This window comes from Salmo salar, chromosome 20, assembly GCF_965601325.2.
Source record: "Salmo salar chromosome 20, fSalSal1, whole genome shotgun sequence".
NCBI lineage: Eukaryota > Metazoa > Chordata > Actinopteri > Salmoniformes > Salmonidae > Salmo > Salmo salar.
The window spans coordinates 30,684,436-30,705,402 of record NC_138310.1 but is presented as its reverse complement, the minus strand read 5'-3'; the positions used below and the strand labels follow the sequence as shown (position 1 = coordinate 30,705,402).

The following is a 20,967-nucleotide window of genomic DNA, read 5'->3' as shown; positions in this document are numbered from 1 at the left end:
TTTTTCAACCCTCTGGTATGTTTTACTTACAGGTTGTATTTAAACCTATGACGTTTATGAATGTAACAATACAGTACAGAATGTGAATCACTTTCTGAGTGTGAATTGAAACTTGTTCCTTGACAGGGCAGTTGTCAATACGATGAATATGACAGGGTCATGGTCCTCTGGTCGGTAAGCGGTTGAAATACCCTTTGAATGAGACATCCATCCACTATTGGTGGCCGGGAGGTTGTTCTGAGCTTTCATGTCTAATCTATTTTCATAAACATGCTCGTCAAATATTTAGTCTGTCCAAATCGCGTAAAGACCAGGGGATGTAATAACCATGTCAACACATGTTACGCCTACAATGTTAATGCTGCCACCCTCTCACTGGGTGTAGACTTTGGTGATGTTGTTGTATTTGCCTTCAGGTGCCTCATACTGGGCCTTGGGCGGTGTGTAGCTGGGTCCCTGGTGGTTGAATGGGAAGAGCAAGGGGTCTGGCCTCAGTGCTGCCTGGTAGAGCTCCTCTGACTCCAGCCTCAGCTCCTCCAGAGCCTCCCTCTGGGCTTCCACAGCCAGGCCTACTGCCTCCATCTCTGCCCGGTGTTGGGTCTGCTCGTAGCAGAAAGAAGTCAAAATGTAGCACAGAAACTGGGTATATCAAAATGTCCACAAAAAAGGTACTGTTAATGGCTGCTCACTGATTTCTGCTTCCAAATATGACTGTAGTGATAGAGTTTAAACCACAAGATCACATTTACCTGTTTGTAGCGGGACCACTCCTTCAGCAGTAGAGCCCGACGTTCACTCTCTTCAAAGGTAAGCTGAGGAGCACCACGCACCCTAGGGAAAATGAACAATAGAGTAGGGACCTATTCAGGTGTACATTGGGACAGAGAAATTCATTTGGATTGCACTAATAGTGTGTCACTCAACAGAACAATCGGTTAAGCACAGCATCATACTCAATTTCAATCCATCTCAGCTGATGTTGGTGTGTTTCTAAGACTATTGCTGGAGATCCCTATGGTAAGCAGGGTTCAAACTAAGCCACTATTGACCGTTGGGGGTGAAGCAACAGTAAATATTCCAAGCTTATGGATGTGCCTACTTCAATGGTAGGGTGTGCCCACCATAGTAACTCATGGTGGTGCCCTGATTTTGTATGGGAATGTCAGCCACTCCATTAATTTAAACACTAAAGGTGTGTGAGCCATACCTGGTCTCGTCCATGTATTTGGCTGGGGTTGTGAAGTCTTCAATGGGAATGAGCTCAGGAGGAACTCTCTCCAGCTTCTTCAATTTCTTCTTCAGTCTCTCTCTCACCATCTGCTCTCTACGAGGGTCCACTTTCTTCTTCTTCTTGGGCTCTGCTCTGTTAGAGCACATGCAGGCAGAATGAGTGAAAGTTGAGCTTGTAGTGCATTTATAACAAATGGTGCCTATAGCAAACTGCAAAGAGAGTCAAAGTGCACCAGAGAACAAACCCTTTATAGACAAAAGGATCTTCAACTTACCTTAGCGGCGCAGATGTCTTCAATGTGAGGACAGATGCAAACCAAGGACCTTGACTGACATGACCGTCCACTCCCATCAAAGAGCTGTGCAGAACAACATACAAAATCAGAGGAAGGGAAGAACTACTAGTTAGCTCAATCTAGCCACTGTAACAGATCAAATCAAGCTTTATAAAGCACATTTCAGACATGGAATGCAATGCGGTGTGCTTTACAGGAAAAAACAAATGAAAATAAAAGCTGAAGTATTTACTACACAACAAACATGATAAAAAAAAAAGAATGACAAACTGAACAACCAAAAAGCACCCTAAGGAAAGGCAAAGCTGAAAAGATGTGTTTTAAGAACTCTTATGTCTACAGTTTCAGCCCCCCTCAGGTACGCTATTCCAGAGGCTGGGGGCATAATAACTAACGGCTGCCTGCCTCTTGGTCCTAGGCTTTGGGATAGTTAAAAGGCCAGTTCCAGATTACCTGAATAGAACTATCTTTAAAATAATTCTAAAACTCACAGGCAGCCAGTGCAGAGACCTTAAAACCAGTGTAATGTGTGCTCTCCGTCTGGTTTTGGTCAGTAGCCACACGGCAGCATTCTGTATGTTTTGCAGTTGACCAATGGCTTTCTTAGGTAGACCAGACAGGATAGCATTACAGTAGTCTAGCCTGCTTGTAATAAAAGCATGGATGAGCCTCTCTGTATCAGCCTGAGAGAAATGGTCGCACCTTGGCAATGTTCCTTAGGTGGTAAAAAAGCTATTTTGGTCACATTCCTAATGTGTGATTCAACATTTTGTTCAGAATCTAAAACAACACCTAGGTTTTGTACCTGGTGTTTTATTCGTATTGACAGTGAATTAAAATGTGCAGCTAGATTTTCACTCTGTGCTTTGGCTACAACAATAAGTACCTCGGTCTTGTGTTGATTTAGCTTGAGGAAGTTGTGAGCCATCCAAGTATTTAATTCACTAATACAGTCTAATAATTTATCCGTTCAGCTAAAATCTTCTGGTGACACAGAAATGTAAATTTGTGTATTGTCTGCGTAGCAGTGAAAATCAATCCTGTGCCTTCTGATAACTGCCAATAGGTAACATATATAAACTGAACAGTACCGGACCCAAAATCGAACCTTGTGGAACTCCACTGCAGTGAATAGATAACGTAGTTAGCTAACTGGCTCAGGTTATAGCATACAGCTGGATGAGAAAAAAAAACATGTTCAACTGCTGTAGCTAACGTTAGCTAGCTTGCCTAAGCTAACCAGAATTGCATGAGACAACTCACCTAACGTTAGTTGGCACTGCAGTCTGTCGGGACAATACCCTACACAGGGCACGCGATACAGCAATGGACATGATCGATATACTATTTAATTACTATTCAATCCAATCAGATAAAAGTTATTCACGTGTATCAACACATTTTATCATTGCTGTCCCCTTGACAGCCGCAGGACGGAAGTGTAACTTGAAACAGACGTAAATTTAGCTCGTGCTTCACATGGACACTTTCGATCCCATTGTTGTAGCTCAACTCGGTCTCAGAGCATGTCGTATTATTTGTACGTAAATACACTCAATTGTTATGATATGTTACGTTTAGTATGGTTGTATAAGACAGATGGTTACTTAGGTGGTTGGTCGAGGTGAGTGGGTGGGTGTATAACGTAAACGTTAGCAACACATTTGTGCTAATCAGCAACTTTTCCACTACTTACAACTTTGGGACTTCTTAGCATGTTAGCTAACCCTAACCATTTTAGCTAACCCTTCTCCTATCCTTAACCTATATCCTAAATTTAACCCTAAACTCTAGCCACCTAGCTAAAATTCGTAACATATCATACGTTTCGCAAATTCGTAACATATTGTACATTTGCAAATTTGTAACACATTGAGAGTTTTCAAATTCGTGATATATAACACGTTTAACAAATTCGTAACGTATTGTACGTTTTCATTTTCGTAATATATAATGTCTTTAGTATATTTGTAACATATTGTACGTTTTGCTAATTCGTAAGATATAATATGAATTGTAATTCCTAACATATCATACAAATGGGTGATGGACATCCACAAATTAATACATACCATACGAAAGTAGAATATCACACTAAATGGAGTGTCCTGGATAAATAAATATTGTCCAAGTAACCATTTAACATTTCCTTACAGAAACATGTTGATCAGAGTTATTTTGTCGAATGTTGTTATCTCAATGATTAGATATAGATTATTTAGGCAAAAGGTCAAATTTCCATTAGTTACCACAGCCTCAAAGTCTAAATGGTCTATATCGTAAAAAATCATGAAAACAAGAATGTTCTTTTTTGTCATAATTTAAGTTTAGGCATACGGTTAGCAGTGTGGTTAAAGTTAGGTTTAAAAGCACCCTTTAAGAAGATTAATTGTAGAAATAGGCGGGGTTTATGACTTTGTGGCTGTGGTAACTAGTGACGACCCAACATTGCCAGAGTTTGACATAAAAGCGCCCTTAACTTGACTCCCGGTTCAAACAGATACATTGACCTTTGTGGACGTAAGAAGGAATCAACGGTATGTCACTGCTCAGAAGTAAGTAATATTATGGTATTTTCGATAAACCACGCGCCACGAAATGCATGTTTTAGTTTTCTGCCAATATGTTTTTTTTCCTCTGCAAAAGTGTCTGCGTAGTAACGTTGATAGTTTGTCTGTCTGCCAAATTATAACCAGCTGCTCCAGACAGTCGACAAAGTTCAAACTATTGTTCATGGCTAGTTACTCACTACTGACTATAGCCTACATTTGTGAATTTAAACATTGTGTTCCCCTTTTAGAGTTGTCACCGTTTAGCCTCTCCAGCTGTGATCATTATTCTAAATGAATGAATGTAAGACTGACAGCTGTCATTCAGTCTCTACATCTAAACATGTGTATTTGTTGTCAAGTGTCTGCCCGCCACATTCAGCAACTGACAGTTGCCTCTATCGTTTCATTTCTAAAGGCTAGGTGAGTTGGAAATGAATGTAGGGTGAAGGTGACCGTGGCACTATTCATAGTTGCATTAGAATTGCAATGACACTGCAGTGGAGTTTTATGATAGGACTCTCAAACGTTTATGCACTTTCATCAGGCAGTGAGTGTAGGCAAGATGGCCTTTTTTTTCAAGTCTAATATTTTTACTGTTTTGTCACTCAAACCATGTCCAAAGCTGCAGTAAAGCTTGATTAGTCACCTCACACCGACTCCTCTTTCTCTCCATCCAGATGTGTTTATTGTGTCTGCTAAGCGGACCCCGTTTGGAACCTACGGTGGGGTGCTGAAGGACCACAGTGCAACAGACCTAGCAGAGCATGCATCCAAGGCTGCCCTTGCTGCTGGGGGAGTGGCACCTGAGCTTGTCAACAGTGTCATCTTTGGAAACGTAATGCAGGTGGGTCTAAAACTCCAAAGAGCAAGCTGAGGCGAGGGTAAACTCGAGGAAGGAAATGTGAGCTGACTTAAGGCAGATTTTCTTTCTCTCCAGAGCTCTGCAGATGCTCCATACATCGCCCGTCACGTGGGCCTGAGGTGTGGGGTGCCCATTCCAGTGCCTGCTCTCACCGTGAACCGCCTGTGTGGGTCCGGCTTTCAGTCAATCATCAATGGAGCTCAGGTACAGTAGACACACTGTTACACTCCACTGAGCATTTCTTCAAGTATCTGTCTTAACTGGACTCCTGTACACAAAATATTTTTTCAATTATTTTGCAACGTTTTTGGTCACAGAGACCTCAGGAAAGTTATTTCTGCCGCAGTGTCACCTACCCTTTTGTTTGTAGGTGCATGTGTAACAGTGTAGGTTCCGTCCCTCTCTTCGCCCCAACCTGGGATTGAACCAGGGACCCTTGCACACATCAATAACTGACACCCACGAAGCATCGTTACCCATCGCGTCACAAAAGCCGCGGCCCTTGCAATGCAAGGGGAACAACCACTTCAGGTCTCAGAGCGGGTGACGTCACTGATTGAAACGCTATTAGCGCACACCACCGCTAACTAACTAGCCATTTCACATCGGTTACACATGGTTTCTGCCTCTGTTGATTGCTTAGGAACATTAGCAGCCTTATGCGTTTGTCCCCTTTAAGACCCTGTATGTCTCTGTAGGAAATCTGTTTGAAGGATTCAGAGGTGGTGCTGTGTGGAGGCTCGGAGAGCATGAGCCAGGCGCCATACGCTGTCCGCAATGTCCGCTTCGGAACCAAGTTCGGACTCGACCTCAAGGTATTGAATTAAAAAACGAGGTGGGGTAAGAACTGTGTGTGGTTTTGATCATTTGACTGCAAGAGCCCTTTAACAGCTGCTCTAAACCAATGCCAAGGACTAAACTAAAGTGTTCTGTATTTTGTCTCAGCTAGAGGACACTCTGTGGGCAGGGCTTACTGACCTGCACATTAAGATCCCCATGGGCATCACAGCAGAGAACCTGGCAGTGAAATATGAGATCAGCAGAGACGACTGTGACAAATACGCACACCAGACCCAGCAGAGGTGGAAGGCAGGTGAGAGGTCAACCCTTAACATAACTAAGCTTACATGTTTACAATCCTTAAGGCATGAAGACTGTCCTGATTTAATAAGGAATTCCTGATTATCTGTCCTCTAAACCAGAAATACTTCTGCATCTTGTCATGACAATGAATAGTTTTTCCAGATTTCTATCTGAATTCTGACTACATCACTGACTTTGTCTGTGTGTGCTCTAAACCTTAGCCCATGAGGCGGGCCACTACACGGCAGAGATTGCACCCATCGACGTGAAGGCAAAGAAAGGAAAAGTACCCATGACCCAGGATGAGCACCCTCGTCCCCAGACCACCCTGGAGCAGATGGCTAGGCTACCCCCCGTCTTCAAAAAGGGAGGAACGGTCACTGCTGCCAACGCATCAGTGAGTACTTAACAAAACTGATTCACTTCTGGATCCAAGCCCTTTCACCCAGTTCCTACCAACTCTTGCCAACAGAGTATCACATTCAGTCTGTCCCCAAGCACACCGGTTTTAAATGGCGTGCAGATAATTTGTGTGCTAGTTTTGAATGTACTGTTCAAGTTCTGCTCCTGTTCAACAGGGTGTGTCTGACGGTGCTGCTGCCGTGGTGATAGCCAGTGAGGAAGCTGTGAAGGAGCACAAGCTCACCCCATTGGCAAGAATAGTGGCCTATCACGTCTCCGGCTGTGACCCAAGCATTATGGGAATCGGTGGGTGACTGGCAACAAATTTCTCATATACTTGATGAAAACATATGATATAGTCCTTTCTAGCATGGCCATCTAGTGGTTTCTGTTGGTAAGGTTCTGGCATTCTCCCCCTCAGGCCCAGTCCCAGCCATCACAGAAGCCCTGAAGAAAGCAGGTCTCACCCTCCAAGACATGGATCTGGTGGAGGTATGCTTGTCTAAGTTCATGAATAGGAACTGATGCAGGAAATCGCAGATATTGTGTTGCCCTGTTTTGCTTTACTCAATCTCATTCTTGTAGCACACCCTATAGCATTGACTTCCTCCTTCTCACTTGCTCTGTTTCTTTGTCCTGTGCCGACTTCTCATGTCCTCTCTCACCTTTTGCTGTCTCTCAGGTGAATGAGGCATTTGCTGCTCAGTACCTGGCGGTTGCCAAGGCATTGGGTCTGGACCCAGAGAAGAGTAATGCTGATGGGGGGGCTATTGCCATCGGCCACCCCCTGGGAGCCTCTGGAGCACGCATCACTGCTCACCTGGTCCACGAGCTCAGGTAACCCCACCACACCAGTAGTCTTCTTACTACTCAGAGCACTTAACACTTAATATGTAGTTCAACAAACTGTCTAATCAAATCTTGAAAAAAAATGTGTCCTATGCAAGGGAACAGGTAAGAGTTTTTTAATTAAGCAATAAAGCCTGAGGGGGGGGGGGGGTGTGTGTATCTGACCAATATACCACAGCTTTCAGCCATTCAGCATACAGGAACTAAACCAATAAATAACACAATTCAATGGCTGAGCAATTCGTATCTCACAGACGAGTGATTTCCATTTGTGGTTTTGCTCTCTCCTTCAGGCGGATTGGGGGAAAGTATGCTGTGGGATCAGCTTGCATCGGTGGTGGTCAGGGTATCGCCATAATTATAGAGAACACTCACTGAGGAACCGAGTAAACCATCCACACTCAGAAGGGTACATAGAATACCATCCACACTCTTAAAACACATCACACCCTACATGCTCAATAGAGTACATGCCATATACACACTCGAATTAGACCTTAGATTTTTGTCCAATGTAGAGTTTTCTTAGTATCGACTTGAAATGTAAGAATATCCACATTTGTATGTTTAGGAACATAAATGTCTGATAAACGCCCTCCTTTCTTGGATGTTTCATATTCCTTTTAACTTTTTCTAGACTGTATGGTTGAGATACATGAATGTTTATCTGCTTAAAGAGGCCTTGTGAATCTGAAGGAATAACTCCTGTTTTTGTCAGTCTCTTTGCCTTGGAGACAATGCTAGCTCATAGCAGGACATACCATTTACCTCTCGCTGTAGCATATGAATAGTTGAGGTGAGTGTATGAGGTAACAAATGTAAAGTAATTGCCTCATTTATCCAGAATTTCTTGCCTGAATTATCACTCCTTTGCACGGCTCACCATTGCCTTAATTACTGGATATATATGTAAGACGTGTGTGTATGCTGTCAGGTTGCCTGTAAAGATCTTTTTTTATGATTAAAGTGAAAAATCTGGGATTAACATTCTCATGTTGGTGATTTCTTTATGGAGTAGCATGTAGTAGTTACTAGGTCTATTTCACTGTACACTGCACGTTAACTTCAGGCATTATATGTGGACACCCCTTCAAAGTAGTGGCTTCAGCTGTTTCAGCCACATGCAATTTCCATAGACAAACATTGGCCATAGAATGGCCTTACTGACAAGCTCAGTGACTTTCAATGTGGCACCGTCATAGGATGCCAGCTTTCTAACAAGTCAGTTTGTCAAATTTCTGCCCTGCTAGAGCTGCCCCGGTCAACTGTAAGCGCTGTTCTTGTGAAGTGGCAACGTCTAAGGACAACAGCGGCCCAGCCGTGACGTTCTAGGCCACACCAGCTCAAGGAACTGCACTGCTGAGTGCTGTAACATGTAAAAATTCTCTTTGGTTGCGATACTCACTACTGAGTTCCAACCTACCTCTGGAAGCTACGTCAGCACAAGAACTGTTGGTCGGGAGCTTCATGAAATGGGATTCCATGGCCGAGCAGCCACATGCAAGCCCGTGTGCAATGCCAAGCGTCGGCCGGAGTGATGTAAAGCTCGCCGCCATTCGAATCTGGAGCAGTGGAAATGCGTTCTCTGGAGTAATGAATCACGCTTCACCAGGGGCGAAAATCTGATATCAACTTTGGAGGGGACAATTACATGAAATTTTCTCAAGAGCAATTCCTGAGGGGGACACCAAAAGTATTGCTGTAACACAGCCTACATTGGTTCCTCAATATACATTTACCATATTACAAAGAAATAAGGTGTTTGCTGTACTCCTAACTACCGGTACCCAAAACTACACAACTAATCACAACAGCAATACCATTGCCTTTAACAAATCTTAGTTCAGTCACCAGTTTAAGTTGAGAGTGGGGGTATCCATGGCATTTTCCAATTATGTTCCTATTTTATAAGTCAAAAAAAATGGAGAACCTTTCATAATGTTGCCAAACAAAGACTCAAACTTACTTGACACTCCCTGTCTCTGCCAGTCTATCCCTGCATATCTGTCCCTAAATCTGCTGTCTGTGTGCCATCTGTTGCCTGCTCTGCCTAATGACATCATTGTGAAACATTTCCATTAGAATTTAATTTCTTTCTTATGAACATTTTATCAACTAGTCTTTGAGATATTAGGCTACTAGGGTTCTTACTATGTGTTTTGGTGTATTGAAAAATACTCTGCCATTTTTCTAGCGGGCTGGCTGGCTACACACACTGTGTAGGTTATTTACAGTAGGAGATGGGCTTCTATCATCTTCAATCATTCTATATGGGCTTCGATCTAAAAGGTAGCTAGCAAATGTGAAACGGATTAAAATGACAAGAGTTGACAGCTGTATGAGTTCACCATTTACACAACATATGCTGCAACCTTTTGTAATTTTAATAGTTTGTTTCATATTGGCTGGCTTCCAACAATAGCTGAATTTGCAAAGCTAGCGAGCACCAATTCAGTTTCAGTGGTGTTTGCTATAATCTTTGCTACCCAGGTTAAATAAAGGTGAAATAAAATAAATAAATAAAAGTTCCCTTGCGACAATTTAGCTTTTGCAACGAGACCATTAAATATATTTAAGACAATGGTAGAGAGTGTTGTTCAGTTTGGATTTCAGTTTATCGCTAACCTTATCACAGGGACTTTGAAGCACTAACTTACATCATCTGCATGCTGATTCCATCTTTGATGACGCCACATAAATGGAATAGGTACTAGCTAGCTTAATAGTTCATATTTGCGCGCTAGCTCTGCATATTCAGCTAGTGTGTGTGCGCGATTGACTGGATTAACCTCACGTCAGTTACGTGCATTGAGTGCCTTTCAGACAGTAGATACGACCCCTCTGTTACCTAGCAAGCTAAGGAACTGGCAGTGGATCAAACCATTGTGAGGCAAAGGGTGGGGGGGTTACAATCTTTTGAAACTTAAAAATGTGTTAAGTGTTTATAATCAGCACAATTGCTTTCATTGCGTATTATTAATATTATTTAAATTACATAGTTATGTTTCAGTGATATATTGGGGGGGACAAATCATATTTTTCCCAGGATGGGGGGGTCGTGTCCCCCCCCCGTCCCCCCCGGGATTTCCGCCCCTGCGCTTCACCACCTGGCAGTCCGACAGACAAATCTGGGTTTGGCGGAAGCCAGGAGAACGCTACAGGGTCTATAGAGAAATGGTTTGCATAGTGCCAACTGTAAAGTTTGGAGGAGGAATAATGGTCTTGTGCTGTTTTTCATGGTTTGGGCTAGGCCCCTTAGTTCCAGTGAAGGGATATCTTAACACTACAGCATACAATGACATTCTAGATGATTCTGTGCTTCCAACTTTGTGGCAACAGTTTGGGGAAGGACCTTTCCTGTTTCAGCATGACAATGCCCCCATGCACAAAGTGAGGTCCATGTAGGAATGGTTTGTTGTGCTCGGTGTGGAAGAACTTGACTGACCTGAACAGAGCCCTGACCTCAACCCCATCAAATACCTTTTGGATGAATTGGACCGCTGACTGCGAGCCAGACCTAATCATCCAGCATTAGTGCCCAATCTCACTAATTATTTTTGTAGCTGAATGGAAGCAAGTCCACACAATGTTCCAAGATCTAATGGAAAGCCTTCCCATTAGAATGGAGGCTGTTATAGCAGCAAAGGGGGGACCAACTCCGTATTAATGGCCATGATTTTTGGATTGAGATATTTGACGAGCAAGTGTCCACATACTTTTGGTCATGTAATGTATCTCAGGATCCACATCAATATAGCAATGTGCTGCTCTGTGCAGTGGGTCTGCAATGAAGGTGACCTGGAACGCCACTGTAATCTTGGTCCTGGAAACTGGTCCTATGTGACTATAGATACAAATATTTTCGTAGACAGCTCATTAGTTGATAATGATTGCTGGAACTTACAAAGTTATAAATATGAACATTACTCCTCTTATCAGACAAATACAGCAGTCATAGATTTCATTTACAATGTTTATTGACTATAAATTGTTTTATTTTATTGATGAATTAGTTGTTTCTCAAAGGACTACAAGGGCCAAGATTTGTTTGCGTTGTTTACGTCAACGTCAAATGCAACGTGCTTATATACGTAACTTCCCCGGATGTCGGTCTTTTTTTCATAGCAAAGGTAAGAATGGCTTCTCACCACACTACTGCATAAATGTAATCGGTGTTCATCGATACAAAATGCACCAAATAACCACATCCAATTTATACGGGGCTATTGATTATGTCCTTAAGAGTCTTTATGTTTGAATATGTTTGTTTTGTGTGTGTGATGACTTGTAAATAAATAGCGTTATGTTTCGTAAGCGTAGGCCCGCTGCCTGCTCCATATCTCAACGCGTTGTAATTCTTGAGCAGATTTCAGATTTGGCCCATGTTTAATTTCTATTCACTGGTTACGGTAATAACTTATCATATCCTCTGACTTCCCGTGTGTAATGGCATATTATAGAGAATTACTGAAAACGACTAAAACGTGAGGGCTAGCCGACGTGGTTTCTAACTTAAGGTGAATGGTACGTTAGCTACCACTTGTCATGCCGATATATGCCAATGCTTGCGTGTACACTTTCTCCAGTCATTTTAAGGTGTTTTCTCAATTGCGTGAAATGCCTAATTAACTTGTCTGTTGAAATGTCCGTTTTTACCTGCACACTTGTGTTATGTTACCAAGTTGCAGAAATGTTCATGACATGCTAGTGTTGCAGTGGCAGGCAATCACCCAGTGATGGGGCCTGCTCATTTTGCTCTATAATTGGAATAATTTGACCATAGTTTACAGCCAAGTATTTTGTTTACCCGTTCTTGAATATCTGAAGTCACAATGTGCTTAGCTAAAAAAATTGGATAGGTTTGCTGTGCTAACATCAGACTAGCTGTCACGTTCTGTTTCAGCACCATATTGAAAGTAGCTAACTAACCAGCATCAGTCATTCATGATCCACTAGTAATGAATGTTCGACCATTGAATTACTACAATACTAGAAATCTATACTAGAAATATTGCTCAATTGTAGAATTATCCATGGGTTTAACCCATTCTGCTCCCCGTCTCTCCCCAGATGGCAGAGGGAGACAAGAAGAAGGTGGCCAAGAAGGCTCACTGCAGCCGAAACCCTGTCCTGGCCAGGGGCATCGGTCGCTACTCTCGCTCCGCCATGTATGCCCGAAGGGCCATGTACAAGAGGAAGACCAAGACCACTGAGACCAAGGTGAGACGGGAGGCACACCGAATGGGGGAAGTGGTCACTTTGGTTCTCTAGATTGAACCTGTTAAACTTGTTTGGACCCCAGGAAGAGTACGGCAGCAGCTAATGGGGATCCCTAATAAATACTAACAGGTTCAGGGTTTATTAAAAACTAGATGTTGGTTAATGTCGAGTCATATTTCTTTGTGTAGTGTACGGAAAGCATCAACATGCTGTCGGTACTTGTTTTAGATTGAGAAGAAGCTGAAGGTCAAGATCCCATCCACCATCACAAAGACTGTTGGCGGTGACAAGAATGGAGGCACTCGCGTTGTCAAGATGCGCAAAATGGTGAGTCTTTCGCTCACTCAAACATTGTTTCCCAAATTGTGGTTGGCATCAAGTTTCTCTTGGGTCGTTGTAACCATTTCTGGATTTTGTAGCTCGCTACCACATTCAGCAGATGAAGATTCCGGTTTGAAACGGATTTGATCTGTCGTATACACAATAATGCTGATTTTTGACCTTTTCATCGGTTCAATATACTGCATACAGTTAGGTCTGGTAGCAAGATGTGGTGTTGCTTAATTCTACACTTGTGAAGTTGTGTAATATTCCTTGACTCATGTTTGCCCCCAGCCCCGTTACTACCCCACAGAGGATGTGGCCCGTAAACTGAAGAACCATGGTAAGAAGCCCTTCAGCCAGCATAAGAGGAACCTGCGTGCCACCATCACCCCAGGAACCGTGCTTGTACTGCTCACTGGACGCCACCGCGGAAAGGTTAGATCGCATGCATTAATACTCATGCATGCACATGTGTCATGGAGTTGAATCATACCGTAACCTCACTCCAGCTACACCACCTTAAACTGTCCTTGTTCTGCTGACTGGATGCCAGTGCAGGAAGGTGAGAACCCTCATGGCCAAACTCATGACACTGCTCTTACTCATAAATATCTGTTGCTTTCACACACTGAGGCTTACTCACTGTAGAATTGTTTTGCAACCAATAATATTGCAGATTGTGTGCTGTGCATATGAATTTAAAACCCTTGTTGCTCTGCTGCCCTTTTGCGCCCTACATGTGATAAGCTGCCTGATACTCCCACACTGACAAATCAGTTCACCTTTTGCCCACACATAGAAACACGCACACATACAAGCCTCACACAGGCGTACTGCTGGCATACTACAGTAGTTTCCACACACAGGACTGCGCCCACACACTGAATTCACCCAGCAGGCCCTGCTGCTATGGTGTCAGCTTTGAAGTGCGGCTCAATTGCCAGAGGACACTCGCAGCATTGTATTGGGAGCACATAAATGTGTAAAGTGGAACATTTTCATTAAACTCAAGTTGATAAACATCTGAACAGATTTGTTAAAGATTTATGTAATGTGTTTCCCTATACATTTAAATCGGCAGTGGCCTAGTACAATTTTTGTTGTACTATTCTTGTGGATAGTTTTGTTAATGCTCTTTATTCTAATAGAAAGCCACAAGTTTGATGGTTTCAGCTGTGGCACTTGATTTTACCAGTAAGGAAGAATCTGTTGGGTTTGCGCTAGGCTGGAACTTAAGCCTGTATACCCTGTTGTTTCAGGATCAGGGCTGGTGATCCCTACTGTAGCATGTACATGTGGTAGATGTTGTCCTGTGCAATCCAGTGACTGACTCTTCTCTCTCCTCTCAGCGTGTTGTGTTCCTGAAGCAGCTCTCCAGTGGTCTCCTGCTTGTAACTGGTAAGAACAACCAGTGCTTTCTTTGAAATATTGTTATTCATCACGGTGGATTGGCAAAACATGTGTTGCATAAAGTTAGTTATTTTCAGAATGTCCAGTGAGATTTTATTTTCAGAATGTCTGTGCAGCTGCAGTACCTCACCAGGTATCCATACCTACCTTGGTGTGATGTTTTGAAAATATGCTCTTCTTGCTATTTCAGTTGTAACTCAATCCTCCACTCGCTCTCCAACTTTTAGGTCCCCTGGCCCTGAACCGTGTCCCCCTGCGCAGGGCACACCAAAAGTTTGTCATCGCCACCACAACCAAGGTTGACATCTCTGGCATGAAGATCCCCAAGACTCTGTCAGACGCCTACTTCAAGAAGAAGAGGCTGAGGAGACCCCGCCACCAGGAGGGAGAGATTTTTGACACAGAAAAAGAGGTAAACCCCACATTAGACATACACAACCTATACACACTTGCAAACCCTTCAGGGATTTACAAACTAGTGGGAGGGGGTAACTATTGAAGGTTGTCATTGGACTGGTAGCGTACAAGCAGTGTGCACATAATAAATCGGGGTAGGCAGCTAGATTCAGCTGTGGGCCGATTTGTCAGAGTGGATGGTCGACGGGCAGTAGCAGTAACATAATTATAACTGGTACACTGCAAATTGACCACAAGAGATTGGCTTTTAAAATAATTTTATACCTTGATTACATTTAGACACGATCACGTTTCCTTTTAAAAATGTATTAGTGGGATTACTTGGTAAACAGATTTCCTAAATAAAACACATTTTTAGCTGGATTCCTGGTGTTTTTACTTGAGAGCTGGTTTTGGCCTGCGGACCCTGTTGCCGACCCTTGTACTAGATGCACAACGTGTATAAATCCCTCATTCCTAAGAATGTTATTTGGAGAATGCAGTCAGTTTATCCGGACAGCTTAAATCTTTCACTTGGGTGGATCTTTTGTTCAATAAATGGTAGATAACTACTTTCCTCTTTGGTTGTGGCAACAAAAAAAACTAGGTTTGAAATAGAAAATGCTTTTAATTGGTAGGCAACAAGCTAAAGTTGTCTGACAATCTCTTACCTTGCTCCCCCCCCACTACAGAAGTACCAGTTGACAGAGCAGAGGAAGGAGGACCAGAAGACTGTAGACTCTCAGTTGCTGCCCCTCATTAAGAAGGTTCCCCAGCTGAAGGGGTACCTGCGCTCCTCTTTCTGCCTCTCCAACGGTGTCTACCCTCACAAACTGGTTTTCTAAATGTTGTAATAAAGAGTACCACCACAGTCCTATCCCACCTTCTGGCTGTATGTGATTGTGTATTGATGGGCTATTGAAGTTGAGGCGGGGTTTGAATTCTTCAGAATCTTTGAGGTGTTCTGGTAGAGCCCAAGCGGCACCCTTTTAATTCAAACCTCTCAATGGGGTTGTGGCAGCAGGCTGGGCTGTTGCCAAGGCATTCAGTGAGCTTCAGGTGTTTGGTTGCTGTCATTGAAGTCTGTAGTATTGTCTACCTAATCCTGGCTTAAGTTTGCCAAATCAGTTTCCAGTTGGCTTTCATTCACCCCTTCACTGGTATAGATTGAAGAGCTTTTAGTCAATTGGCACTGAAGTATTCATGGTTAAATACATTAACCTCCCATAGGATTTTGGGACATGCAAAACAGCAACTCTTTCAATCTTGCCTTTGTATAAAGGACAGCAGTAGTTTAACTTGGGCCACAAGTTACGGACCTTGTTTCTAGGTCTGGAAACTGGACACTGGCTACCCACATGTTCGCTGTCAATGCTAGCTATTACTAACTCTTGTGGCAGTCATTAACATTTCATTGGTAGCAGCCCATTGGGCACATGTCCTTAAATGAAATGTGAAGTATTAGGTTCCTAATAAACTTCCTATGGAGACGTTTTTACAATGCTCTTCAAATGCATCGTGACGACCACATGCAAGCGTTGCCATTCTTTGCTATACATTTTGCCCCAATTGGAGGATATACTGAGGTCCCGATGAAGGAACACGGCCGTGTAAACAAAATGGTTAAGGACGCGAGTACCCCCGACAGTCTGGACTAGAGATCCTATAAATCGCATTCTATGGTCGGGCCCAAGAAACTGCTATAGGAATGTATGGGTAAGATGTATTCCCTGGTTTGACTAGAAGTACCCGAAAGGTTGCTAGAACGAAGCCCCGTGCTGACAGGTAATGATCTGTTAACCCACTGTCCCTAGACCGCCATTGTAAATAATGTGTTTACTTACCTAGTTAAACAATTAAAAATCCAGTCGCTGTAGCCATCTAATCCGCAGACCGAAAAACAAGTATCTGGAAGATCTTACGCATTGCCTTTAGAGCCCTGGTGGCATATTTTGGCAAAGAGCCCTTTACCTCTTCATGTGATCTTTGACATTTACCTGAGCTAGTGCAATTTATGGATTAGTGAGTTAGGTGAATCTTTTTTCACACACCGCATGTCGTTTCTGGTTATCATTAAATGACCTCTTACAATCAGTGCTGTCATTCTATCAACTTGGACAATCCACATAGCACAAATATAAGTTAACATAAGTAGCAAAAATAAAGTACTCCAAAAGTTAAACCCAGAGCCAAACGATATCACTTTAATAAAAATAAAAAAGAACCGGTGACATCAAATCTACTGTAGTAGAAAACAAAAATAAATACAAGTGTTTAATCTCACATGGCCATGTTTTTTTTCTTAAAGAGGAACAAAGCAGCACAGAAAAAGGCAGTCCCCATTGACCAGGATGATACAGCCTTTCTGTCGAGTCAGTATTTAATGGTCAGTTGGTGTTGAAGGGGCTGGGGCCATTGGCCGCTTAGCCAGACTTGAAAAGCAGGATGGCCACCTGGCCCAAGTAGAAGTAGATGAAATGCTTGGTCTCATGGGTCACGTAGCTGCCAAAGTTCCTCCCTACGATGCAATGCCAGGTGGGATTGTACTTCTTGTCAAACTCCTGGGAGGGGCAGAGAGGAATGCAGTGATGAGTCAGACATTGCATTCATTGAGGAAACCATTAAGTGAGCTACTGAACAAAATTAGTGTTGGTCCCATGTTTCATTAGCTGAAATAAAGGATCCCAGAAATGTTCCACGTGCATCTCAAATTTGTTTACAATACCCGTTACAGCATTTCTCATTGGCCAAGAAATGTTTTATTTCACCGTTAACCAGAACTTGTCCTCAACTAGCCTTTCATTTACAACTACAACCTGGCATCCATCAAATTTGATTTGTCACATGCAGATACAATAGGTGTAGACCTTACAAGCCCTTAACCAACAATGCAGCTAAGAAAATAAGTGTTAAGAAAAAAAGTAGTAAATAATTAAAGAGCAGCAGTAAAATAACAATAGCGAGGGTATATACAGGGGGCACCGGTTAGTCAAGGTAATATGTACATGTAGGCAGAGTTACAAGTGACTATGCATAGATAAACAGAGCGTAGCAGCAGCATGTTCAGGAGACTTATGGCTTGTGGGGTAGAAGCTGTTAAGAGGTCTTTTGGACCTAGACTTGGCGCTCCAGTACCGCACGGTAGCAGAGAGAACAGTCTGACTAGAGTGGCTGGAGTCTGACAATTTTTAGGGCCTTCCTCTGACACCGCCTAGTATAGAGGCCCTGGATGGCAGGAAGCTTGAGGGGGAATAGGTTTTGTCATACCCTCGTCACAACTTTCTTGGTGTGCTTGGACCATGTTAGTCTGTTGGTAATGTAGACATAGGAACTCAAGTGACGCCTCTTCCAATGAGATGCAGTGCCTTAGACCACTACGCCACTTGGGAGCTGTAACTGTACCTAGTAAATAATTTCATATAGTTTGCCCTCGATTTACAGTAAACCAGTAACTTGTAAGTCAGGCAGCTAACGTTTAGTATGAAGGTCTGACTATTTTAACGCAATTTCATACCAAAACCTGGGAAAACATCCCTTTACCCGTGTATGCAATTAAACTGATCCTTTGAGCGTCTAACACACATCGCAAACTCAAAATCAATCCCCCGCAGCCGAGTGTAACTTTTGGCCAAACAGGTGAGCATTTTTTTTTTTAAAGTATTGACCTTGGGCAAATCGATGTATTAGGAGCTAGATTCCACAAAGCCTGGTCTCAGCACAACGCTGTTAGTGAAGTTCAGTGACTTCCATAGACCACAGACCATGTTACTCATTGAACTGTCATCTGGGTACCTTCTTGATGTATGCAGCGATGTCTTTCTCGATGTTGTACTTCTCCAGTGCCTGCGTGGCGCACTCCACTGCGTCCTGCTGCATCTCCTCCGACATGTCCGCATTTTTTATGACTGCTTTTCTGTCAGACATGGTTGCCCTAGGAGACCAAAACACATCACGGTATTAATGGCATGGGAGGATCAACCTGGGCTCACCCAGCATATAACGGTACTCACTTCTATAAAGAGCTTGGCGTGTTAAGACTCATCCACTAGTAGGTAAAGCTGCATCTTCAGATCAGAGCTTAACACACAAAGCACCACTTGGCCTGCTGCCATGTAAATAACAGTTACATAATAACAGGCACATGGCATCCCTGGGAACTATTATTTTATCAACGTTGCATAACAATTTCCATCACCGCTACTGCGCAGTTTCTATGGATACGCTTCTAAAGTTAATTGCTAGCTAGAATTCTTATCTTCTCCAAAGAACGTAAGTGAAATTTTCCACATCACTCGGAGGGGATGACCTTTGCTTTGATAAATATCTAGTTTGCTAGCTAGTTAACGTTAGTTGTCAAGATTGTTACAGACAAAAAAAACAAAGACAGCTAAGTTACACAGTAGCTAACTAATACCGTTTTCCCAAATGAGTCGATTTAAAATTAGCTAACGCTAACATTCTGTGCAAACAGCATTGTTTTCCTTTAAGTGTAAAACTGGTGCTAACAAGTCATTATGTCACGATATTAGCTAGATGGCAACATTGAAATTATTGACAGCTGTCTGACAATCTAACGTTAGCTAGCTTGCAGGTGAATCAACGTCAATTACCATTGTGTGCCACTCAGACGCAAATAACCGTTTCAACTGTAACGTTACTTATCAATTCAGAGAGCAAATTAATAATAGACCACCTCCTCCACTATGAGCAAATGACAACGATCGACATCTCATAATAGCCAAGCTAATTTTTACCTAATTAATCCAACGCCGGTTGTCTCCGCTGTATGGACGCTTGGTTTCACAGCTACAACTCCCGCTAAGTAGTGGTTGTCAGAAAGTAATGTGGGTGTGTAACTGACCAGACCTGATCGCACCTATCTCCTATTGGCTACGCCGTTAAGCATTTGGTGTAGTTATTGGTCAATCTGTCGCAGCTTTCGCTGGTGTTTCTCATTGCATTTTATTTCAACCCATCATGCTTTGCGGTTCCCATGCGTCGTTGGTTTCGGTGGAATCTGTTGTAAACAACAAATGTATCCGTTTCTAAACTATACTGTACCACAGACAGAAGGGGTAATTTATACATATCTTTCACTGTACTGTCTTTGATATTAACTTGCTGCCTCCTACGAAAAGTCCTATCTGACGTTGGGCCCCCGAGTGGAGTAGCGGTCTAAAGCACTGCATCCCAGTGCTAGAGGCGTCACTGCAGACAGTGGTTCGAATCCAGGCTGTATCACAACCAGCCCTGATTGGGAGTCCCATAGTTGAGCTGTTATGCTAACCAGGTGTTAACACTAAATTATCTAAAATTAGCTAGATAGTTGTAGTCTAGCAATTAGCATGTGTCACGTGAGTTTAACATTTTGGGGAAGCAAAAAAAAAAATGCACCTTCATAACAAAGGAGTGCATGCCTCGATCATCGCATTTGTGATGAGTAGATTGGATAGTGCTCATTTTTAGGCTATTAAAAAGCGCCTAGTGGCATAGGTTTTGAGACGTTTCCTTTGCACTGGAAAACATTTGGCCTTTGATAAACGTGTCATGCTATTCTACACTGACTTCAGAAATTAGCACACGATGGTAGCCTAGGCCTACTCTGACAACAGACCAATGAAAACGACCTTGTCTTGAACGCAACCATGTAATCCAGGCCTATGAAGAAGGGGTATTGGCTAAAAAGGATCCAGCTTTGGTCAACATTGTCCAACAATAGTTTAGCATTTTAGCAAACCCTCCTAACCTAATTCTCAACCTGCAGCCTAAATTCTCCTAATCTGCTATGAAATGTCAAATATGACATTAATTTGACAAAAGCTGGATCCCTTCTAGCAATGACCATGACAAGGGGAGCCTGGAGGTCACTATTGCACACACAAAAAAAAATCCAGTGATTGTCATAAAACCCAATGATAATTACAGCATTGGACAAAGGCCTCAATGTGATGAGACAACCTGCTGTGTTGACTGGATGTTCCAGCCCAACAAAGTCATCTTTATACAACACCTGAATGAATTAAACACAACCCAACAATTAAGAACCCTGATGGTCTAGATGACCTGAAGAAGTGATATTCTAACATCAGGTGTGCTTTTCATTTATGTACTACTGTAGGTTCACCAGCTGACCTATAAAGACACCCACATCAACTGCATTCCCACTGTGAAGATGACAATGCTGCAGCAGCATCAGTTTCTATTTAAACTACTTTGTCCTTTTCCAAATATGAAAGGAGACATCCCTCAATTATACAATATTGTTGTAATATGCCCTGGTTAATCTAAATGATTCTGTTGTGTGGTTTGAGTAGAGCACCTTCACCTCGTCTTGCATTACACT

The 20,967-nt window shown here is 42.7% G+C and overlaps 4 protein-coding genes across 5 annotated transcripts; 2 read left to right on the top strand and 2 right to left on the bottom strand.

Annotated features, from left to right (window-relative positions):
- mrpl40 (mitochondrial ribosomal protein L40) lies at window positions 1-3,726 on the bottom strand. 2 transcript variants are annotated; one of them, XM_014161490.3, is made up of 5 exons: window positions 3,599-3,726; window positions 1,506-1,589; window positions 1,208-1,363; window positions 750-831; window positions 1-600 (listed from the first exon to the last, which is right to left on the bottom strand). In XM_014161490.3, exons 2-5 carry the CDS (start codon window positions 1,580-1,582, stop codon window positions 373-375), a joined length of 543 nt encoding a protein of 180 aa, XP_014016965.1. In that variant the 5' UTR covers window positions 1,583-1,589; window positions 3,599-3,726; the 3' UTR covers window positions 1-372. The 2 variants fall into 2 exon arrangements, with proteins under 2 accessions (XP_014016965.1, XP_014016963.1); XM_014161488.3 differs by lacking the exon at window positions 3,599-3,726 and adding an exon at window positions 2,790-2,997.
- Window positions 3,727-3,946: 220 nt separating this feature from the next.
- Window positions 3,947-8,259, top strand: acaa2 (acetyl-CoA acyltransferase 2). Its single transcript, XM_014161485.3, has 10 exons — window positions 3,947-4,081; window positions 4,756-4,922; window positions 5,016-5,144; window positions 5,639-5,755; window positions 5,886-6,033; window positions 6,245-6,420; window positions 6,602-6,731; window positions 6,847-6,917; window positions 7,108-7,262; window positions 7,568-8,259. Exons 1-10 carry the CDS (start codon window positions 4,066-4,068, stop codon window positions 7,650-7,652), a joined length of 1,194 nt encoding a protein of 397 aa, XP_014016960.1. The 5' UTR covers window positions 3,947-4,065; the 3' UTR covers window positions 7,653-8,259.
- Window positions 8,260-12,720: 4,461 nt separating this feature from the next.
- rl6 (60S ribosomal protein L6) lies at window positions 12,721-15,505 on the top strand (the record flags this gene model as incomplete). Its single annotated transcript, NM_001165269.1, is given in 5 exon segments — window positions 12,721-12,821; window positions 13,110-13,253; window positions 14,168-14,216; window positions 14,456-14,640; window positions 15,317-15,505. Coding segments are annotated over 5 exon segments (632 nt in total), but the record flags the coding sequence as incomplete, so codon positions are not given.
- Window positions 15,506-16,806: 1,301 nt separating this feature from the next.
- Window positions 16,807-19,526, bottom strand: LOC106580428 (dynein light chain 1, cytoplasmic). Its single transcript, XM_014161484.3, has 3 exons — window positions 19,379-19,526; window positions 18,417-18,555; window positions 16,807-17,185 (listed from the first exon to the last, which is right to left on the bottom strand). Exons 2-3 carry the CDS (start codon window positions 18,546-18,548, stop codon window positions 17,048-17,050), a joined length of 270 nt encoding a protein of 89 aa, XP_014016959.1. The 5' UTR covers window positions 18,549-18,555; window positions 19,379-19,526; the 3' UTR covers window positions 16,807-17,047.
- Between the last annotated feature and the right edge of the window lie 1,441 nt (window positions 19,527-20,967).